The 21,901-nt window shown below is 38.3% G+C and overlaps 1 protein-coding gene across 1 annotated transcript in view; it reads right to left on the bottom strand.

Annotated features, from left to right (window-relative positions):
- Positions 1-21,901, bottom strand: part of FAF1 (Fas associated factor 1) — a 468,145-nt gene that overhangs the window by 314,705 nt on the left and 131,539 nt on the right. Inside the window, exons 5-6 of the mRNA XM_051857780.3 lie at positions 18,333-18,424; positions 8,697-8,788 (exon numbers count right to left, since the gene is read on the bottom strand). Of these exons, the coding sequence (XP_051713740.1) occupies positions 8,697-8,788; positions 18,333-18,424 (184 nt within the window). The remainder of the gene's footprint in view (positions 1-8,696; positions 8,789-18,332; positions 18,425-21,901) is intronic.

The following is a 21,901-nucleotide window of genomic DNA, read 5'->3' as shown; positions in this document are numbered from 1 at the left end:
CAGGTGCAAGGAACTCAAACCAGGTAGGTCTCCCATATGGATGGCAGAGACTCCTACTTGAGCCATCACCTGCTAACTCCACATGTGCACATTAACAGAAAGCTGGATTGAGAAATTGACTGAACTTGAATCTAGGAATTCCAATATGGAATGCAGGCATTCTTTTTATTTTATTTTATTTAAAAAGGGCTCTAGAAAGCCTCTTTAAAAAAAAAAAAAAAAAAGATTTATTTGAAAGGCAGAGCTAGAGAGTGAGAGAGCGATAGAGCGTCTTCTACCCACTAGTTTACTAAATGGCCGCAATGGCTGGAGCTGGGCTGATTCGAAGCCTGGAGCCAGGAGCTTCTTCTGCGTCTTCCATGTGGCTGCAGGGGCCCAAGGACTGGAATTCAGGCATTCTAAGCAGAGTTTTAACTGGTAGGCCAAAAACATATAGGTCCAACCCATATATGTTGAAATCAATTATTTGCAGCAACCTAGGAGATATCATTTCATTATTATTTCATTTATGGGGCCAGTGCTGTGAGTAAAGCCACTACCTGTAGCGCTAGCATCCCATATGGGTGCCGGTTTGAGACCTGGCTGGGTCAGAGTTCCACTTTTCTCCCAGCTCCCTGCCAATGTGCCTGAGAAAGCACAGGAGGATCTTCCAAGTGCTTGGGCCCCTACACCCTCATGGGATACCTCAATGAGGCCCCTGGTTCCTGGCTTCAGATTGGCCCAGCACTGACCATTGTGGCCATCTGGGGAGTGAACCAGCAGATGGAAGATCTTTCTCTCTAACTCTTTCAAATAAATAAATTTTGAAAAATAAATAAAAATAAAAATTAATTCACATCTAACTTTCCAGTATAATAGTCTGGGAATGGGAATCATGATAGTGACTCTTTGATACTGGTTTTCTAAAGTATGTAATATATGCTTAATTGGGTTATTCAAATTTTCTTTTTTTTTTAATTTTATTTATTTATTTTTTATTTAGTAAATATAAATTTCCAAAGTACAGTTTATGGATTACATTGGCTTCCCCCCCCCATAATTTCCCTCCCACTCACACCCCTCCCATCTCCCGCTCCCTCTCCCATTCTATTCACATCAAGATTCATTTTCAATTCTCTTTATATACAGAAGATCAATTCAGTATATATTAAGTAAAGATTTCATCAGTTTGCACCCACACAGAAACACAGAGTGTAAAATACTGTTTCAGTACTAGGTATAGCATTACTTCACATTGGACAACACATTAAGGACAGATCCCACATGAGAAGTAAGTACACAGTGACTCCTGTTGTTGACTTAACAATTTGACACTCTTGTTTATGGCATCAATAGTTTCCCTAGGCTCTAGTCATGAGTTGCCAAGGCTATGGAAGCCTTTTGGGTTTGCCGACTTCGATCTTATTCCGACAGGGTCTTAGTCAAAGTGGAAGTTCCCTCCTCCCTTCAGAGAAAGGTACCTCCTTCTTTGATGGCCTGGTTCTTTCCACTGAGATCTCACTCGCAGAGATCTTTCATTTAGATCTTCCTTTTTTTTTTTTTTTTTTTTTTCCCCCAGAGTGTCTTGGCTTTCCATGCCTAAAATACTCTCATGGGCTCTTCAGCCAGATCCAAATGCCTTAAGGGCTGATTCTGAGGCCAGAGTGCTATTTAGGACATCTGCCATTCTATGAGTCTGCTGTGTATCCCACTTCCCATGTTGGATCATTCTCTCCCTTTTTGATTCTATCAGTTAGTATTAGCAGACACTAGTCTTGTTTGTGTGATCCTTTGACTCTTAGACCTATCAGTGTGATCAATTGTGAACTGAAATTGATCACTTGGACTAGTGAGATGGCATTGGTACATGCCACCTTGATGGGATTGAACTCTGTAATTAACACATAATTATTCTTAGGTGTTTAAATTTTAACTGAAAAGTGATCCCTGTTAAATATAAGAGTGGGAATAAGAGAGGGAGGAGATGTACAATTTGGGACATGCTCAATCAGACTTGCCCCAAATGGTGGAGTTAGAAATGTGCCAGGGTTATTCAAATTTTCTATAGCTACAAAAATTGATTAGCATTTAATCCATCAGTTTCTGAAAGACTTTCTGTAATATTGTGGTTGATCTACTGCTCCTTATATTTCTAGCAAATTTGATGACCTCTGCACGCAAGTTCCCTGTCATATCTTAACTGCCTTAAATTCAACTTTATGTGATATTAATATTGCTATACTACATATTCTTTGTTAACATTTGTCTGAATAGTTAGAGTATCATTTCCTGTTCTTTTATTTTCTGTCCTTTGAAGGGTTGTTGATGTGACACAGCAAGTTAAACCACTCCTTGGGATGCCAGAATATCATATTGCAGTAATAGGTCAAGCCCCAGCAACTCTGCTTCCAATCCAGTTCCTTGCTAATGTGCCTGGGAAGCAGAAAATGATGGCTCAACTACTTAACTCTCTGCCAAGCATGTAGAAGACCAGAATGGAGTTCTGGCTCCTGGGTTGAGCCTTGCTCAGCCCCAGGGGTTGTGACCATTTGGGGAGGGAACAAGAGGATGAAAGATGTCTCTGTGCCTCTCCCTGTTATTCTGCCTTTCAAATAAATAAAAGTCATGCTCTTATTTAAAAAAAAAAAAGTGCTTCTTTGATAAATAACATATACCTATTTTTAAAAATTCTAATTCAGAACTTCTATCTTTAACAGACTTCATATTCTGTTGTTTATGGGGAATTCTGACATATTTGTTGCAAGTTTTTTCCCACAATTTTTCTGCTTTCTACTCTCATTATTCTCCTGTGCTTTTTTAAGATTTATTTTTATTTATGAAAGATAGAGTTACAGAAATAGGTAGAGCCAGAAACAGAGAAAGAGATCTTCCATCTGCTGGTTCACTCCCCAAATGACAGCAACGGCCAAAGGTGAGCTGACCTGAAGCCAGAAGCCAGGAGAAAGGAGCTTCTTCCAGGTCTCCCAGGTGGGTGAAAGGGCCCAAGCACTTGGACCATATTCTGCTGCTTTCCCAAGCCATTGCAGAGAGCTGGATCAGAACAGGAGCAGCCGGGACTTGAACTGGCATCCTTATGTGATACCAGCACTGCAGGCAGGGCTTTAACCCAATGCTACACAGCACCATCTCCTCCTATGCTTTTTAATAATTCTACCTGCTGATGTATTGACTAAGTTTCTCATTTTCTCTTTTGTTTTTCCCCAAGAAATATGTAGGTTAATTTTCTTCAGTGTATGGCCCTTTAGTTATAACTTTATACCCAAGTTTATGCCTTTCAATGTCGATTAAATTTAATCTAATCAATGTATCTAGGCTTCAACTTCCTGGAAAGCTTGAAAGTCTGTCTTGTGAAAAACAAAGCATAACTTACTCTAAAATCATTTTAAATTCAGTTAGAGATGCTCAGAAAATAATTCTGTCACTCTTTGCTTGCTATCTTTTTTCCCCAGAAAGAAATCACAAACTCAATGATTCAATTATCAAGCACCCCCTAGTGGAAGTAAAACCAAGTTAAGAAGTGCATTTTTAAAATAGAACATGATTCGAGATAGTTTTCAGTGTCTACAGTTCTTAGGAAAACTTGAGAGTAAAATGGTTTATCTGTAAACAAATTAAGAAATTTAAGAACATGTCACATATGATTTATAATGTACTATAACTAAAAGTAAATTCACACATTGAAATTTTGTGAATGTTCTTGAAAATTACAAGTAAATAATCCAATACCTTTCAAAGAGTATTTAATTAAAGAATTTTTTTTAATTTTATTCCAGAGAGCAGACTCCAAAACAGAAGCTGCTTTTGAAATAAAGCTCTAATCGGATCAGCGCGGTGCGCCGGCTGCAGCGGCGGCCATTGGAGGGTGAACCAACGGCAAAGGAAGACCTTTCTCTCTGTCTCTCTCTCTCACTGTCCACTCTGCCTGTCAAAAATAAAAAAAAAAATAAAATAAAATAAAATAAAATAAAAAAAAAAAGAAATAAAGCTCTACACATTTACTGCTGATCTGAATTCTTCTAAATGGCTCGATTTTTCATCTATTTTAGACAACTTGATTTTCTCACCTACAAAACAAAGGCATCATAATAAGCCTGCATTATTGCTGAATTCTTATGAAGAGTGAATGAAATCTGAAAAGAATTATTATTAATATGTTAGCATAAATAAATCATTGTTATGATTATGTTCTGTGATATTTGTGCTCAACATACAATGTAGCACTACTGCCTAATGAATTTTTATAACCACCCTAGCAATTGTAAACAATGACTTTCATTTTATGTGAAAAGCCTAAGGCCCAGCAAAGTAGAGACAGAAATTCACAATTTTTCCTAACATGCTTTTTCTTTTTGCCAGGAAAGATAAATTATAATCACATTACTTTCCTGATTTGGTTACCAAAAAATTAGTTTAGGGGTTATCTATCGCTTTAGACAAAATTAATACTTTGTGAAGTATTGAAAGCATTGGAGTAGGAATGGTAAAATCAAGCATCAAGACCTTGTCATACATCTGTACTGCAATTATTTTATTACTGTTAATTAGTGTATTCTCTATCTTTTAACATCCAGCATAAATACTTCAGAGAAAAACAATTAAAGCAATTAAATCAAACCAAACACCTCAAGAAAACATACCATTTTTTCAAATAATCTCCTATTTGGGATGAAGGAGAGTTATAGGGATATGTATATAAAACTTCCCATTTTCTCCTGCCAATATCAGTGTTGTTTCATTCATTTGCCCAATTCCCAAATGTAACACCAAGCCTCAGAATTATTTTTCTTTTTTTATAAATTAGGTTACAAGTTACGAATCAGATTTCCCTGAACTCACCAATTATTAAAAAATAAAAAAATCTGCAAGAACAAATCAATTTGATTCATTGGGGAGTCCAGTACAGAGTAAGTCTAACCGTCTGCCATATCTGATAATACAATATGCTATATACCTCTCTAGGAAATTTGTATTGGGATTCCAATACATAGTTAGGATGACAGAACTATTTTAACTTACTGCTCTATCAAAAAAAAAAAAAAAGAATCAAAATCAACAGTAAGTATTACCATTAGCTTTTAAAGTTTTGCATGGATTTTTTTAAAAATAACCTTCCATGAAATCAACTTTAAAGATATATGTAGAGGGGCCAGTCCCATGGCGCAGCAAGTTAATCCTCTGCCTGGGGCGCCGGCATCCCACATGGGCACCAGTTAGCCCCAGCTGCCCCTCTTCCAATCCAGCTCCTCTATGGCCTGGGAAAGCAGTAGAAGATGGCCCAAGTGCTTGGGCCCCTGCACCTGCATGGGAGACTGGGAAGAAGCTCCTGGCTCCTGGCTTTGGATCGGCGCAGCTCCAGCCATCACCACCATCTAGGGAGTGAACCGACAGAAGGAAGACCTTTCTCTCTGCCTCTCCGTCTCACTGTTTGTAACTCTACCTCTCAAATAAATAAATAAAATTAAAAAAAAAAAAAAAGGTATTTGTAGAAGCTGGCATTGTGGCACAGCAGGGTAAGCCACCACCTGTAACAACAGTATCCCATATGAGTGGTAGTTCGAGATCCAGCTGCTCCACTTCTGATCCAGTTCCCTGCTAATGCACCTGGGAAAGCACTGGAAGATGGCTGGAATGCTTGAACTGCTGCCAGCCACCTCACCATGTGCCTCCCTCAAGCTCCCACCTCTTTTGGGAGACCTAGATGGAGGTCCAGGCTCCTGGCTTCCACCTGACCCAAGTAGGGTCACTGCAGTCATCTGGGGAGTGTACCAGCAAAAGGCAGATATTACTCACGCTCTCTCTCTCTCTCTGCCTTTCAAACAGAAATAAATAAAAGATGCATGTAATAGAAAAAAAAAAACCCTCAAGTTTTTTAGAAAGATATGTTGGACAAGCACATTGCAAGAAATAAACACTGCCTTTTTTAGTTAGGTTTTAATAAAAAGTACACTAATGTATCTCTTACATTAGCAAGAATTTCCAAATGCCCCTCCTTTCACTACATCTTTGGTTTGCCTTTGAATTTTTCTCTCTCTCACTGTTCCAACACAAGAAATAGCATCATTATAACTTGGTAAAATTTTACAAAGCCAGCTAGGGAAAACTCCTTTAATGCTATATGATACATTCCCTAATAAACACTGTGTGTCACCAGCACTGTAGTTTCCTGCTCATCTAGGGACTGAATGACTGACAATCAAACTAAAGTCAGCCACATGGCAATGAAGAACATTTCCATTAGCCCAGGAAGACATTTTGATAATCCATTTAATCACACTACTGGAAAGCAATAGATTATAAACAATGATGTCTCTTACCTGCTTTTAATTATGTGGATTACATATTGTATGACAGTGATTACACTTTTTCAACTAACCCAAAAAAACAATGTTCCACCTGACTAGATACACTACTATACCTTTAACTCTTTATTTAATTTATCTCATCTGAGATTTGTATTAACACTACTATAAACTCAAGGACTAAAAGTTTGTAGCTTCTAATTTTGTAATAGTGTCTAATCTCCACTTCCTATCAATATATTACTGAATCACAGAAGATAAAGAAGAATATAAGACATCTTTAAATTCTAATCTAAAAACACACTACTAACAGACTAGCAAATAGCATGATATTAGATTTAACTTTTTTTAAAGATGTATTTATTTTACTTGAAAGAAAGAATGACAGACAGAAGGGAGAGACAGAAAGATCTTCTATCTGCTGGTTCACTCCTCCAAATGTCTGCAATAGCCAGGGATAGATCAGGCCAAAGCCAGGAATCAGAAAGTCAACCTGGTCTCTCACATGGGTATCAGTACCCCAAGTACTCAGGTCACCTTCTGCTCCCTCCCAGGGGCATTAGTAGCAAGCTGGATCAGAAGAAAGAAGCAGCAAAGATTCAACCAAGCACTCCAATAAGGGATGCTGGTATCTGCAGTGGTTAACTTGCTGTACCCACAATGCCCATCCTGTAATTTCTACTTTTGACGTAGGTGAGGAGGTGGCTAACAACGAGAAGCTGAGGTTACCAACCCTTCCCTGCAGCTCCACCTGCGGCCCCAAACCTCCCACCCATTTTTGTGCAGCAAAAAAAAAACAATGCCTCTGTAAAACTGCCACTCAGAACTACAGCTGGCCAATAATACACAAAATGGTTTCCAGTGCATCTCTGCAATGATCTTTAGCTAAGTATAATGCCATTGTAATAAAATTACCATAGCTGACATACCTATTCCCATAATGCACCTGACACCATGACATTTCCTTGAGCTGGTTCTCAAATCCCACCCCCATGAATGGTCAATTAAACTCCACTCCAGATACCACTCCCTATGCCTCCTGATCATCTAAGGGGATGGGCCCAGACCTCACTGAGCACAGCTCATCTACCAGTGTGCCCACACTGACTTGAGTACATTCATTTGCTTTGCATACAAACAAATCTTATTTTCTGCTGACCTTTACCTATGTCTCTTCCACAAATTCTTTCTTGCATTACATGTAAGAACATAGATCATACAACACTTTGGTAAAGTCAAATTTAATTTTTGTTCTGCTACTATCTATGAAGATATTTGGTAGGTGGTATAGGAAACACTTGAGAATATTAAAAGTTTGACATACAGGTCTCCTAACACAAAAAATAACCAAGTTTTATTGAAAAAGAAGAAAATCTGTATAAAAATTGTGAAACTCTAGAAACAACTTGAACATAGTTCTGGGATGGTACTATATGGTATTATACAGTACAATTCATACATAAAAATTAGTATTCTATCATTACCTGAATCACTGCCTTCATGTAGTAACAATATGTATAATACTGCAATGTCCTATACATGTATTTATAAACTAAATAAAAAAAAGGTCCTCTACTCCAAACTAAGAAAAAAAATTAAAAAGTTTTAAGAGCATAACAATAATTCCCACCCAGTCCTTGCTCCCACCCTCCCCCTCTCCTTAATTTTCTTTTAATTTTTATAATGACATATTTTCAATTTACATTTTTATCACAAATTATATATTATCTTAGCAGTAAGAGATTGAAATTCCATTTATTATTTCTTTTCCCTCTAATCTTCAAGTTTCCCCATTAGAGAAGTGACTACTTTTTACTACCTTTTACTTACTAGCATTTTTCTAAAGAGCTTCTTTGGATAAGATTTTACCATTGATTAGCGCTGCGGCTCACTAGGCTAATCCTCCGCCTTGCAGCGCCAGCACACTGGGTTCTAGTCCCGGTCGGGGCGCCGGAGTCTGTCCCAGTCACCCCTCTTCCAGGCCAGCTCTCTGCTGTGGCCAGGGAAGTGCAGCGGAGGATGGCCCAAGTACTTGGGCCCTGCACCCCATGGGAGACCAGGATAAGTACCTGGCTCCTGCCATCGGATCAGCGCGGTGTGCAGGCTGCAGCGCGTTGGCCGCGGCGGCCATTGGAGGGTGAACCAATGGCAAAGGAAGACCTTTCTCTCTGTCTCTCTCTCTCACTGTCCACTCTGCCTGTCAAAAAAAAAGATTTTACCACTAAGACAAACATTACAGATAAACTAGTTTGAAAACTGATCTACTTAATAGCTATTAATAAGTTAAAGCTTTCATGAGCTTTTTATTTTATTTAATTCTGATGTTTGTATAAAGATTAAGGCAATTTAACAATCAAACCACTTATTTTAGATTCCCAGGAAAAGTGAGCACCTTACCCAGCATGACTAGATGACGAAGATGGTGGCAAGTCTGGTGTAAGGACATAAAGACTGTTGTTTTTTGGCAAGTGTAGTGATTTTAAGACCGTCTGAAAAAGAAAAAATAAACAAAAATGAACAGTGATTACGTATTAATTTTTCCTAAATTCTTGAGGATACTGCAATTTTATACTTTGACTTTTTATTTTTTATACTTTCCTAAATAAGGTAATACAAAAGAACTAATGAACCCAAATAACCTTGTTTTACACACACACACACACACACACACACACAGTGACCTAGCACTTAAGACACCTACATCTCACATCAGAGTTCCGGGGTTCAATATTTATCTCCGGCTCCTAACTCCAGCTTACTGGTAATGAAGACCCTTGGGGACAGTAGAGATGATTTAAGTAGTTAGGTTCTCGACAACCATGTGAGAGACCTGGACTGAGCTCCTAGCACTGAGCTTCAGCCTGACTCAACCCTGACCATGGCAAGCATGTGAGTAATGAGCCAGTGGATGGCAATTCTCTCTCTCTGCCACATGAATAAATAAATAATTTAAAATCTCTCATAAAGTAGAATTAAAAAATAAGTTTAATTCAGTATAAAAGATTTTTGAAATGCATGCATATGCAGCTCTTCAAAAATTTCATGGAATTGGGTCTGGCGCTGTGAAGTAGCAGGTAAAGCCATCACCTGCAGTACCAGCATATGAGCATCAGTTCAAGTCCCAGCTGCTCCACTTCCCATGCAGCTCTTTGCTATCGTCTGGGAAAGCAGTAGAAGATGGCCCCAGTCCTTGGGCCTCTGTACCTACGTGGGAGACCCCGAGCAAGCTACTAGCTACTGGCTTCAGATCAGCTCAGCTCTGGCCATTGAGGCCATTTGGAGAGTGAACCATCAGAGGAAAGACTCCCTCTCCCTCTCTCTCCCCCTCCCTCCCTCTCTCTCTTCCTCTGCCTCTCTGTAACTCTGCCTTTCATATAAATAAATAAATCTTTTAAAAAAATATTCATTTATTTGAAAGTCAGAGTTACAGAGACAGAGGTAGAGACACAGAGAGAGACATCTACTAGCTGGTTTACTCCTCAAGTGGCCACAACAGGTAGGGCTGACCCAGTCTGAAGCCAGGAGCCAAGAGCTTCATCTGGGTCTCCCACATAGGTGGCAGGGGTCCAAGCACTTGGGCATCTTCTGCTACTGCCCAGACCAGTAGCAGGGACCTGGAACAGAAGTAGTAGAGCTGGGCAATGAACCGGTGCCCATTTGGGATGTTGACATCACAGGCTGAAGTTTTGCCCACTATGCCACAATACCAGCCCCCAAATGCTGGTTTTACTGAAATAAATGTATTTCTATTTTTGTTTTTATTTTTGCTAAGATTAATTTGTTTATTTGAAAGGCAGAGTTACAGAGAGAGAGAGAGAGAGACAGAAAGAGAGGTCTTCCATCCTCTGGTTCACTCCCCAAATGGCTGCAACAGCCAGAGCTGAGCCAATCGAAGCCAGGATTCAGGAGCTTCTTTCAGGTCTCCCACAAGGATGCAGGGGCCCAAGCACTTGAGCCATCTTCCACTGCTTTCCCAGACCATAAGCAGAGAGCTAGATTGCAAGAGGAATAGCCGGGACATGAGCCATTATCTATATGGGATGCTGTTCTGCAGGCAGAGGCTTAGCCTACTGTGCCACAGTGCTGGCCCCTAAATGTATCTTTTAATTTTAGATCTCCATGAACTTTCTGAAGTGCCTTCATGAACATACACTTCACATAAGTATATCATAAACTAGCACAAATCTAAATGTTAAAATATTCATCCTCTAGCGCAGGAAGAGATATAAATAGATAAGATAGGACTTACTAATTTCTTCCCTAAGACTACTGTGCAATTCATTCCATAGACTTTTTAGAAAAAAGAGCAATGTAGGTTTCCAGAGATCATTACAGATCTACAAAACAGAGCACATCAACCCAAGGATTTTATAGTGAGGACCTACAGCCTGATAGATCGTGTAACTTGGATGAATTCTCCAGCAAATGTTACCTAGATCACTAACTCTAGAGATCTCTTTGGTTAAAGTGCTCTGGTTGAAGCAAATGAACTACTTCTGGTCTACACATGACCTCTTATCTTGACAACCATACAAAATCTCACTAAATTTCCTTACTACAAAATTCACACACATTTCAAATTTCCAACTGCATGGTAAATGCTTGGTGAAGTATTTCAAACTTTTTTTTTTGACAGCAATTCATATTTACAAACATAACTTACATGTTAACCTAGGACATTACTCATTCAACAAATATTTTCTGAGTCACCTCCTCTGTACCAGGTAGTCCTATCCACTGGCAACACAGCAGTGACTACAATAGCTTAAAATAAAATTCTAAATCTTATGGAGCTTACCTTTTAGTAAGAATAAATAAAATAACATGCATAGCTGAATAGTAAGTGAGAATTCAATATGGGTTATGAAAGGAAGGAACCAAAATGACCCTAAAGATTTTAGACTAAACAATGGGAGGATGAAGTTGCCATCAGCTAACAGAAGGAAGACTGTGGATGAAGACTTCCATATTGAAATCTCTTCTAGACATTCAAGTAAAGAAGAAAGGTAAGCAGCAGAATATGTCAATCTGGAATTCAGGGAGCATGTCTAGTGTGGATATATAAATTAGAAACATCAAAGTGAAAAAGCACATAGATGACAGTTAAAAGCCATGAAACTGAACAAGACAACAGTGAATTTTGTGATGTGGTCACAGATGATCTTGACCAAAACACTAATAAGTCTCTGCTTAGACTGGGCCCAAAGGAAATGGGAGGACAGGAATTGGAGACAAGAAATAAAAACAATTCTCAGTGAACTTTTGTTATCAAGAGTACTACAATAAGGCCAGCAGTGTAGTGTAGCAGGCTGAGCCACTGCTTGCAATGTTAGCATCCCTATTTCGAGTCCCAGCTGCTCTGCTTGCAACTCATCTCTCTGCTATTGACTTTGAAAAAGCAGCAAAGGATGGCCCAAGTATTTGTGTCCCCACCACTCATGTGGGAGACTAGAATGGAATTCCTGGCTTCTGGCTGTAGCCTGGTCCAGCTCTGGCTGTTGCGGCCATGAGGGAGTTAAACAGTAGAGAGATGTGTGTGTGTGTGTGTATGTGTGTGTGTGTATTCTCTCTCTCTCTCTCTCTCTCACACATACACACACACACACACACACACACACACACACACAGAGTCCCCCTTTCTTCTTCCCTCCCTCTCCTTCTCTCTTTCTCTGTACTTTGCAATTTTAAATAAATAAATCTTAGAATCTTAGAGTGGGGTAAAATGTAGCAACTGCTAGAAGCAAAAATAACATCATGTTGGTAAAAATTTACTAGAGAAAAATATTGATACCAGAGGGTCAGGAAAGAATTAGACTGGAGCCTTTGCCTAGATAGGAGGGTATGTGTCACACAATCCAAAGCAAAAATGGAGTCTTATCTCAGATAAGAGCTTGGACAGACAACTAGAGTAATACAAGAGAAAGGAGAGTATATAAACAAAGACCGAATACAGAGCTTGTGGAAATTCTCTTGTAATTCCATTTATCTCATCAGTGAAACAAACAGGAAACAACAAAGCCATCAGCTGAGAATGAAACAGAAGGAAAGGGATTCTGAAGGTCTGAGGAGGTAATAAGAATAAAATAATCACTTAAAAGAGTATTGATAATCCAGGTAAATATGATTATCTAGCAACAAAAAGGGGCCCTCTAGGGTTGGACATTGTAGTGCAACATCTCAAGCCACCACATGCAATACCCACATTTCAAATCAGAGTTCCAGGTTTGGATTACAGCTATTCCACTTCAGATAAAGCTTCTTACTAAAGCACATCCTGGGAGGCAAGAGATGATGGCTCAAGTACTTGAATCCTTGCCACTCATATGGGAGACCCAGATAGAATTCTAGGTTCCTGGCTTCAGCCAGGCCCAGCCCTGGCTACTGCTGGCACTTGACAAGCAAACCAGCAGATAGAAGCATATTCGTTCTCTTTCTCTTTCTCTCTCCCCCCTTCTCTTTCTTCCCCCTCCCTTCTTTCCCTCCCTCCACCATTCTGCCTTTCAAATAAAAAGAAAGAAACAAAGGACAGGGGGTTCTAGAGATTTAAAGATACACTAATGAGCAACTGTATTTGTTTCCAGACACATTTAGCAGTGAGACACAAAAGAGACAGAGACAGAGATTTAACCCACTTAAAGATTTTTGTCAAGCAAGGACAATGAACCAAGAGTTAAGACTGTTTACAAAAAAAAAGTGATTATATGAGTTATTACTCATCATGGAATTTAATCTGGTATAAGGAAGAGAGGACATGAAAAAGTTAATGATCACGGAAAATGGCCAAAAAATGGATTGGAGGTCTAAGCAGGGCTGGATTGCTGGAGTTAGGGCACTAAAGGAAATGAGAAGAAAATGGGAAGCTTGAAATTATTATTTCAGAGTTGCCACGATTAGTAACTCTAATACCATGGGAAGAAAATTATCTTTGTAAGGGAAAAGTTCAAGGAACTAGGAGGCCAAGGTGTTGGAAGAATCATTTATAAAGAAATTGACATTACTAAGAATTAAGACAAAACAATTATAAAACAAACTAAAAATCATCAAGAATTGAGGGGAGATGACCTTAATAAATACAGGGCATACTCCTCTGACATGAAATTTTTTTTTTTTTTTTTTTTTTTTTTGACAGGCAGAGTGGACAGTGAGAGAGAGAGACAGAGAGAGAAAGGTCTTCCTTTGCCGTTGGTTCACCCTCCAATGGCCGCCGCTGCAGCCGGCGCACCGCGCTGATCCTGGCAGGAGCCAGGAGCCAGGTGCTTTTTCCTGGTCTCCCATGGGGTGCAGGGCCCAAGCACCTGGGCCATCCTCCACTGCACTCCCTGGCCATAGCAGAGAGCTGGCCTGGAAGAGGGGCAACCGGGACAGAATCCGGCGCCCCAACCGGGACTAGAACCCGGTGTGCCGGCGCCGCAAGGTGGAGGATTAGCCTATTGAGCCACGGCGCCGGCCTCTGACATGAAATTAAAAGCTGAAGGAGTTTTAAAGAGTAAGAACAGATAAAGGTCTGGAAGTAGAAATGAGGAACAGTGGGAATACATATTCTGCCATTTAATCCAGTAGTATGAAGGCAGGCAGACAAAAACAACTACCTCTAAGAAGACTACACAGCAACAATATCCTTAGGAAGATCAATTTCAGTCAGAGGAAGATCAGTGAAGGGAACAGTTAAGAGGTTGACAAAAAAAAGGAATTTAGCTTATGATGAATCAGTTGTACAGGACATAGCCAAAAGGTTTCAGGCATTGAAAAGGAAAAGGGAGAGAAGTAGGTATGGGATGTGCAGAAGTCGTAGAGACCTAAACGAGAAGTGACCAAGAAACCTTGAACTCCTTGCATTAGCTAGCATAATCTAGTTGAATCAAAGCAAATAATAATAACAGGAGAGAAAGTGTTAGGAAAAAGAGTGGATGCCAGGGAATCCTTCTTCACAAGGATGCCTACAGGAAGAGTAATCTAATCTAAACAAGGAACATACAGGATTTATTCCTGGCTCCTCCGAGAAAAGGCCTATCTTACTAGATACACAGTCTCACTTCAAGGGCACTGAGTCTTACTCTTCACTCACACTAGTTATGTGTTGTTGAAAAATAAATGCTTATTTTTATTATTGGCAATACATTCTGAAATTTTCCATTCTATTTTGTTTCCTTTTTTCTTCTCATGTTTTAAAGCTGGCCACATCCCACTCAATGAACTTTTACAACCCACTAATGGTTTCTGATCAGTAGTTCAAAAATAACAATGCATTAGACAATTATTCATAATTTCACAATCTACGTGGAAACAAAGTTCCCCTAAAGTCATGAAACCTTGTCAAACATATGATGTTGTTTTCAAACTGATGTATTATCTCTAAGCAGTTAACATGTGAACAAAATAGCCACACATACATATGAAGGAATGTTATTTTCACCTTTTTATCTTTAATTATTTTACTTTGTGATTACTGATAAACGCTTAGTCTTACCCAGTGATCAAGTCATTACAGTTCTCTTGCCACACTACTGTCTCAAAATTTTCCATTAGATCAACCCCATCAAATAACGTACGGCATGATTTAAAAAAAGGGATACTTTCTTTAACTCATATATTCCTGCATTAATTCGATTAACATTTACTTGATGACTATTAAACCAAGCATTGGACATAAATGGTAAAGAAATAGATATGGGCTCTCTTCTAATGGTGCTATTATGATGGAGAATGCTGGGATGGGAGCCAAATTAGATAGAGACACCTGTTAGGAAAAAGTAACATTAAGCTAAGACTTGAAGAATGAAAAAAGGTCATTCCTTTACTGGAGATAAAGTATGTCAGCTTGTCAAATAGCATATGTCACGTTAAGACATTAAAAGCTTAAAACTATTAAATGATTTAAAAGGAGGTTCCTACTGCAGCATGGAAAGTGAGGTAAGAAAGGCTTAAGATGAGACTGTAGACAAGTGAAGATGGAATAAACAGTATAATGCCTTTTATTTGATTTTATTTTAAAGATTTTATTTTATTTATTTGAAAGGCAGAGTTGCAGAGGCAGAGAGAGAAATCTTCCATTGTTGGCTCACTCCCCAAATGGCCACAATGGGCAGAGCTGAGCTGATTTGAAGCCAGGAGCTTCTTCTGGGTCTCTCATGTAGGTGCAGGGAAACAAGCACTTGGGCCATCTTCCACTGCTTTCCCAGGCCATAGCAGAGAGCTGGATCAGAAGTAGAGCAGCCAGAACTAGAACCAGCGCCCATATATGATGACTGCACTGCAGGCAGCAGCTTTTACCTGCTACGCCACAGCGCCGGCCACATATGATGCCTTTTAAACTATAGTGAGTTGATCTGAGTTTTACTCAGAGTTCAATAAAATGCTATAATTGAATAAAAGGGCCGGCGCTGCGGCTCAATAGGCTAATCTTCCACCTGCGGCACCTGCACACTGGGTTCTAGTCCCAGTCAGGGCGCCAGATTCTGTCCCGGTTGCTCCTCTTCCAGGCCAGCTCTCTGCTGTGGCCAGGGAGTGCAGTTGAGGATGGTCCAAGTGCTTGGGCCCTGCACCCCATGGGAGACCAGGAAAAGCACCTGGCTCCTAGCTTTGAATCAAAGCGGTGCGCTGGCTGCAGCACACCCACTGCGGCAGCCATTGGAGGGTGAACCAACAGCAAAGGAAGACCTTTCTCTCTGTCTCTCTCTCTCACTGTCCACTCTGCCTGTCAAATTAAATAAATAAATAAATAAATAAAATAATTGAATAAAAGAGCCATATAAATAAATTTTGTTAAAGATTTATTTATTTGAAAGTTAGAGCTACGCAGATTGAGAGAGATAGAGAGAGAAAGATAGAGAGAAAGAGAGAGAGAGAGAGAGAGGTCTTCAATCCGCTGGCTCACTCCCCAATTGGCCGCAACAGCTGGAGTTGTACTGATACGAAGCTAAGAGCCAGGAGTTTCCTCTGGGTCTTCCCATGTGGGTGCAGGGGCCCAAGAACTTGGACCATCCTGTACTGCTTTCCCAGGCCACAGCTGGATTGGAAGTGGAGCAGCCAGGTCTTGAACCAGCACCCATATGGGATGCTAGCACTGCAGGTGATGGCTTTACCCACTATGCCACAGTGCTGGCCTAAATCAATTTACTTTTAAATTATTACTCTGGCTGCTGGCAGAGAATTCACAGGAAGAATCCATGAAAGGAAGTTGAGAAATAAATGATAAAATTATCATGTCAGCCTAGGCAAGAGATGTTAATGGCCTGGATCAGACAGCTACAATAAAAATATTGAGAAGTGGCTATAGCTGAAATGCATTTTGGAGATAGAATTCTTAGTTTTTACTAAAGGATTAGGTGTTGTAAGAAGTAGGAAAAGATTGGTGACCATATTTTTGGATCTAGCAGCGGCTATTGTGAGTACACAGCTACCATTTATTGGGGAAATGGGACAGGAGGGAAAATCAAGAGTTCCATTATAAGTATGCAAAGTTTGAGATGCCACAGTACAAAAGTCAATAACTAATTTGCATATGAAACTCACAAAAGTATGGGTTGGAAAGATAAATTTGTGAATTATCACAAAATTAATGGCATGAGCACAGCAGAAATCACCTAAAGGAAAGAGTACTTAGAAATAAGTAACTGAAAGTATTCTTTATAATGAAAATTGTTCAACTGATACAATATATAGCTTTAAGGACATTTTCAAAACGATCGCCTTTCTCTTCACGAACTCCATATAAGTCTGCCTCATAACCACAGGTTTCTCAATAAACGAATGAATAAATAATATTGCTTCATAAACAAATTCATTTTGCTGCTTTATTTTCTCAAGTTGTTGATTTACTCAGTCAGCAATTCAATGTTTTTTTTATAAATCCATGTATCAGTTAGAACAGCCATAGTGCCAGTATGGTTAGCAAACTGTGGCCCAAGAAACAAATTCAGCCTGCTGCTATTTTCATATGGCTCATGAGTAAAGTAAATAAATGTTACATTTTCAAATGGCCTGGGGGGAGGATCAAAAGAATATTTCTGACATAGGAAAATACATAAAATGCAAATTTAAACAAGCTACTTTGAAATATAGTTATAATCACTCTTTCATATATTGTCTATGGCTGTTTCACACTACATTAACAGAAGTAAGTAGATGCAGCAGAGCCAGAATGGTACAAACTATAAATATTTAATATCCGACTGTCCAAAAAAAGCTTGATGACCTCTAAATAACGTGTTTATAAACTTAGACATCTTGCCAATCTGAAATTCGTGTAAATATCTCATTGAAATACTCATCTCCATACATCAAATGAACTTAAATACTCATACTCACAAAGAACTGATCAAAAAGTTGAAGATTTTAAGCTTTCCTGCCCATTGAAATAATGAATCAGTAACTAGTACGAAAGTTTTGATAACTGTTTCAACCTCAAACATTTGAAAATTTAGAATAAATTAATTTCTTTCCCTCCTTCCCCACTCATCCTGTAAGAAAAAGTGTGAATTATTTTATATCTGAGAACAGCAACTACTACCTTAAAACTACAACACTCTGTGCTAATTCATAAAATATAATTCATTATATATACCTGCCATTATCCAAGCAAAGAAATATTCTTACCATTTAAACTTTCCAAGTTTAAAACTTTCCTATTGTTATCTTTGTTCTATAATCAATACTTGCCATATATGTACACATTGTATGTGACTTCTTTCAGGCCAATAAGAAACTTTTCAGTAAATTATTATTCCAGGGCCTTTGACACCCTAAGAGGTTTGTGAGAAAAAAAAAAAAAGTGCCAAACTTCTATAAACTAGTTAGAAGTAAGAAAAACATGCCACATAATGTTTTCATTTACATGCTTAACTCATTTAAAACTGTTATTGGGTTCAGCATGTAAATCATTTAGCTTGAAGATCATGGTTGACTCCTTAAACTACCTCACTATTAGCAAACTTACTTCTATCATATCTAACTAATTAAAACCATTTTTTATACATCATTTAGTCCATTGTAGAACTTAATTTTCTTTTATTTCCAGGCAATTAAGAGACTCACACTGTCTTCCACATCTCCGGTCTTCCAGCCTTTTAAGAGCATTTTAGACACAGGTATCTGAAGTTCATTTTCTAGAATCTGTTTAATCTCTCCTGTATAAATAAGAAGAGATCAAATATTACTAACAAAATAACACAGCCAACATTGTTCATATCCAGGACTAGCATTAATATTTGGCATACAGTGCAGTCAATGAATAAGAAATGTTTCAGTAGTCCAAATATCAAATCTCCTTGATCAAACACATGTTGCATCTCTGAAGAACTCAGATTTCAACATTAACTGTGATAAAAAGATGACAATAACTAAATTAAGCAGTTAATTATATAATCTACGCAATTTTAAGTATGGCTTTTAAAAAGAAATAGGTATTAGTGATCAGGGGTTTGAATGAAGACTATTTCAAACTAATCAACTGACAAAGGCTTCAATGTGCTCAGCATATGGTGCCAATAGCAATTAACATAAAATCTGAGGTGTTACAGGATAGGGAAAGTATAGGAAATTTGGGGTTGAAACTTTATCTCAGGGAAATCAAAATCTCAATAATTCTTATTTCTGTATCTATTCTGCCTATCTTATCGACTCCAAGAGTCTGAAGATGAAAGGAGGTAACATATATGAAAATAACTGAAAAAAATGAAGCCAAAATATATAATCTAGAAGAGAATTTATATAGCATCAAAGAGAAAAGCAACAGAATTACAGAAAGTATGAAAAATGTGCTAGATCATAGCCCTGACTGCTAATGGACAACTTAATACATTATCCCTCATAGTATTTTTTTTTGTCTGTTCTACTTAATATGACTGGTTTAATTCTGTAATTATCACACAGTTATTCTTAAGTGTTGAAAATTAACTGAAATGTGATCCCTGTTAAACATAAGAGTGGGAATAAGAGAGGGAAGAGATGTATAATTTGGGGCATGCTCGGGCTGACTTGCCCCAATTGGTAGAGTTGGAAACATACCAGGGGATTCCAATTCAATCCCATCAAGGTGGCATGTGCCAATGCCATCTCACTACTCCAAGTGATCAATTTCAGTTCACAATTGATCATAATGAAAGGACTAAGAGTCAAAGGGAGCACATAAACAAGTCTAATATCTGCTAACACCAACCGATAGAATAAATAAAGGGGAGAGTGATCCAACATGGGAAGTGAGATACTCAGCAGACTCATAGAATGGCGGATGTCCTAAATAGCACTCTGGCCTCAGAATCAGCCCTAAAGGCACTCGGATCTGGCTGAAAAGCCCATGAGAGTATTTCAGGCATGGAAAGCCAAGACACTCTGGCAAAAAGATCTCTGTGAGTGAGATCCCAGTGGAAAGAACAGGTCTTCAAAGAGGGAGGTGCCTTTCTCTGAAGGGAGGAGAGAACCTCCACTTTGACTATGACCGTGTCTAAACAAGATAAGAGTCGGAGAACTCAAGGGGCTTCCATAGCCTTGGAAACTCATAACTGGTGCATAGGGAGATTACTGATGCCATAGACAGGAGTGTCAATTGGTAAAGTTAACAACAGGAGTCACTGTGCACTTACTCCTCATGTAGGATCTCTGTCCTTAACGTGCTGTACACTGAGGCTTAATGCTATAACGAGTACTCAAACAGTATATTTCACTTTGTGTTTCTATGGGGGTGCAAACGACTGAAATCTTTACTTAATGTACACTAAACTGATCTTCTGTAAAAAAAAAAAAAAAAAAAAGAAAGAAATTATCAATTCCCAACTTGACTCTCACTGGGATTAAACATGACAATAGGTCTGATCTGATTTCATCATCATTTAAAAAAAAATCATCTATTATTTTTCACTTTATGTTTCTGTGTGGGAGCAAACTGTTGAAATACTTACTTAAGGTATACTAAGCTGATCTTCTGTATATTAAGATAATCGAAAATGAATCTTGATGTGAATGGAAGGGGAGAGGGAGTGGGAAAGGGGAGGGTTGTGGGTGGGAGGGACGGTATGGGGGGGGAAGCCATTGTAACACATGAGTCGTACTTTGGAAATTTATATTCATTAAATAAAAGATTAAAAAAAAAAAAAAGAAAAGAAAAATGTGCTAGATCAAATAGCCAGAGAAGGCTTTGTGACAGAAATCAACTTTCCAAACATAGCTATGTGAAGCATAGCTATGTGTAAGACAACCAAACCATAACAGGCAAGGACACTGTATTCACTGAAGACAAAAGACTGAAAGGTTAAAAAAAAAAAAAGCAAAAATAGACATGGTATTAGTGAAAATAGTGAGAAATCACAATTTGCCAATGCTTACAAATTATTCTACAGGAATCAAGCCAACTTATAAGTTAATCAACTGATTACTGGTAGTATACTATAAACAAAGCATTAAATCAGTATGTATAAATCAACTTACATTAAATGGCTATTAGCCCATAATTTCATATTAACACATAACTCAATTACATTTATAAGAAGTTCATGAATTTTAAAAAGAGCCTGATAATTTTATATATTAAACAGCAAAAAATAATTCCACACTGACAAAGCAAGGGAGTGGGGAGCTTACACACAAAAGATCTACAAAAACAGAGCTGCTTCAGTAAGTAATGCTACTATCCAAGCATTCATGGCCTCAGTAATATCCTTTACGTTCCTAAAGAAAATTCCTATCTTGAAAATTTGATTAGTGATTAGCAATCACAAAAATTAGTTCTATATCATAGTCGTGGAAACAAACTTTAATCAACCCTGGACTTCAAAACTGTCACTACTATCAGATGACCACACTGTTTATGGAAACAGTAGAAAGGTGAATCATAATTTTCATACCAAATACGTATAACACTTGTGGCTAAGATTGCTACCTCTAAAACTGTACCTCTCTGTAACTGGATTGATGCATTTGAAAGTCTACTCAGTGTCCACCTTACACTTCCTTCTCACAATCTTAAAAACACTCATCCTCTCATAATCTAAAATAATTTCCTACACAGAAAAAAAAGAGATTAAAAGTCCCAACTACTCTTTACAGATCACCTAGGTAACATGTAAGATAAAAAATGTCAAATAGCTTTTTGTCCCACAGGGGAGAGAGGAATAGGAAACAAAACCAGAACTATGACAGTAACCCGAGTTCCTCATATTTTAAAAAATATTCTGTATAGACCTCAATTTCTTCTTCTACAATATGGGAACACTAGCTATAGTAGAAAAAATTCATTAGGTTGCTGCCAGCATTAAATGACACAAGTTATGCAAAAACATTCCTTAGAAACTAAGGAACTCAAAGTGTGGATTAGTTTGAGTTGTATTTTCACACTTAATGAAGTAATCCACACATAAGTAAACTACAGTTTTTGAAGAAACTGCAATTTTTGCTTCTAGGATACACAAAAAAATTTAGTGAGCAAAGCACTGGAATACAGCATTTTTGAACCAGAATTCATATTCAGTCTACCTAACTTCACAAGATGGCACTGACATTAAAAAACACTATTCCCTTTCCCTCAGCGTATTGCAAAATTGTGAAGATATATAATATCAAGAACAGTCTAAATCTTACAGCATACCTTTTAAAAATGGATTATAATTTAC

This window comes from Oryctolagus cuniculus, chromosome 7, assembly GCF_051225735.1.
Source record: "Oryctolagus cuniculus isolate XC-2025 breed Fujian yellow rabbit chromosome 7, ASM5122573v1, whole genome shotgun sequence".
NCBI lineage: Eukaryota > Metazoa > Chordata > Mammalia > Lagomorpha > Leporidae > Oryctolagus > Oryctolagus cuniculus.
The sequence above is the reverse complement of the archived record's forward strand: the minus strand, read 5'-3'. Positions and strand labels throughout refer to the sequence as shown.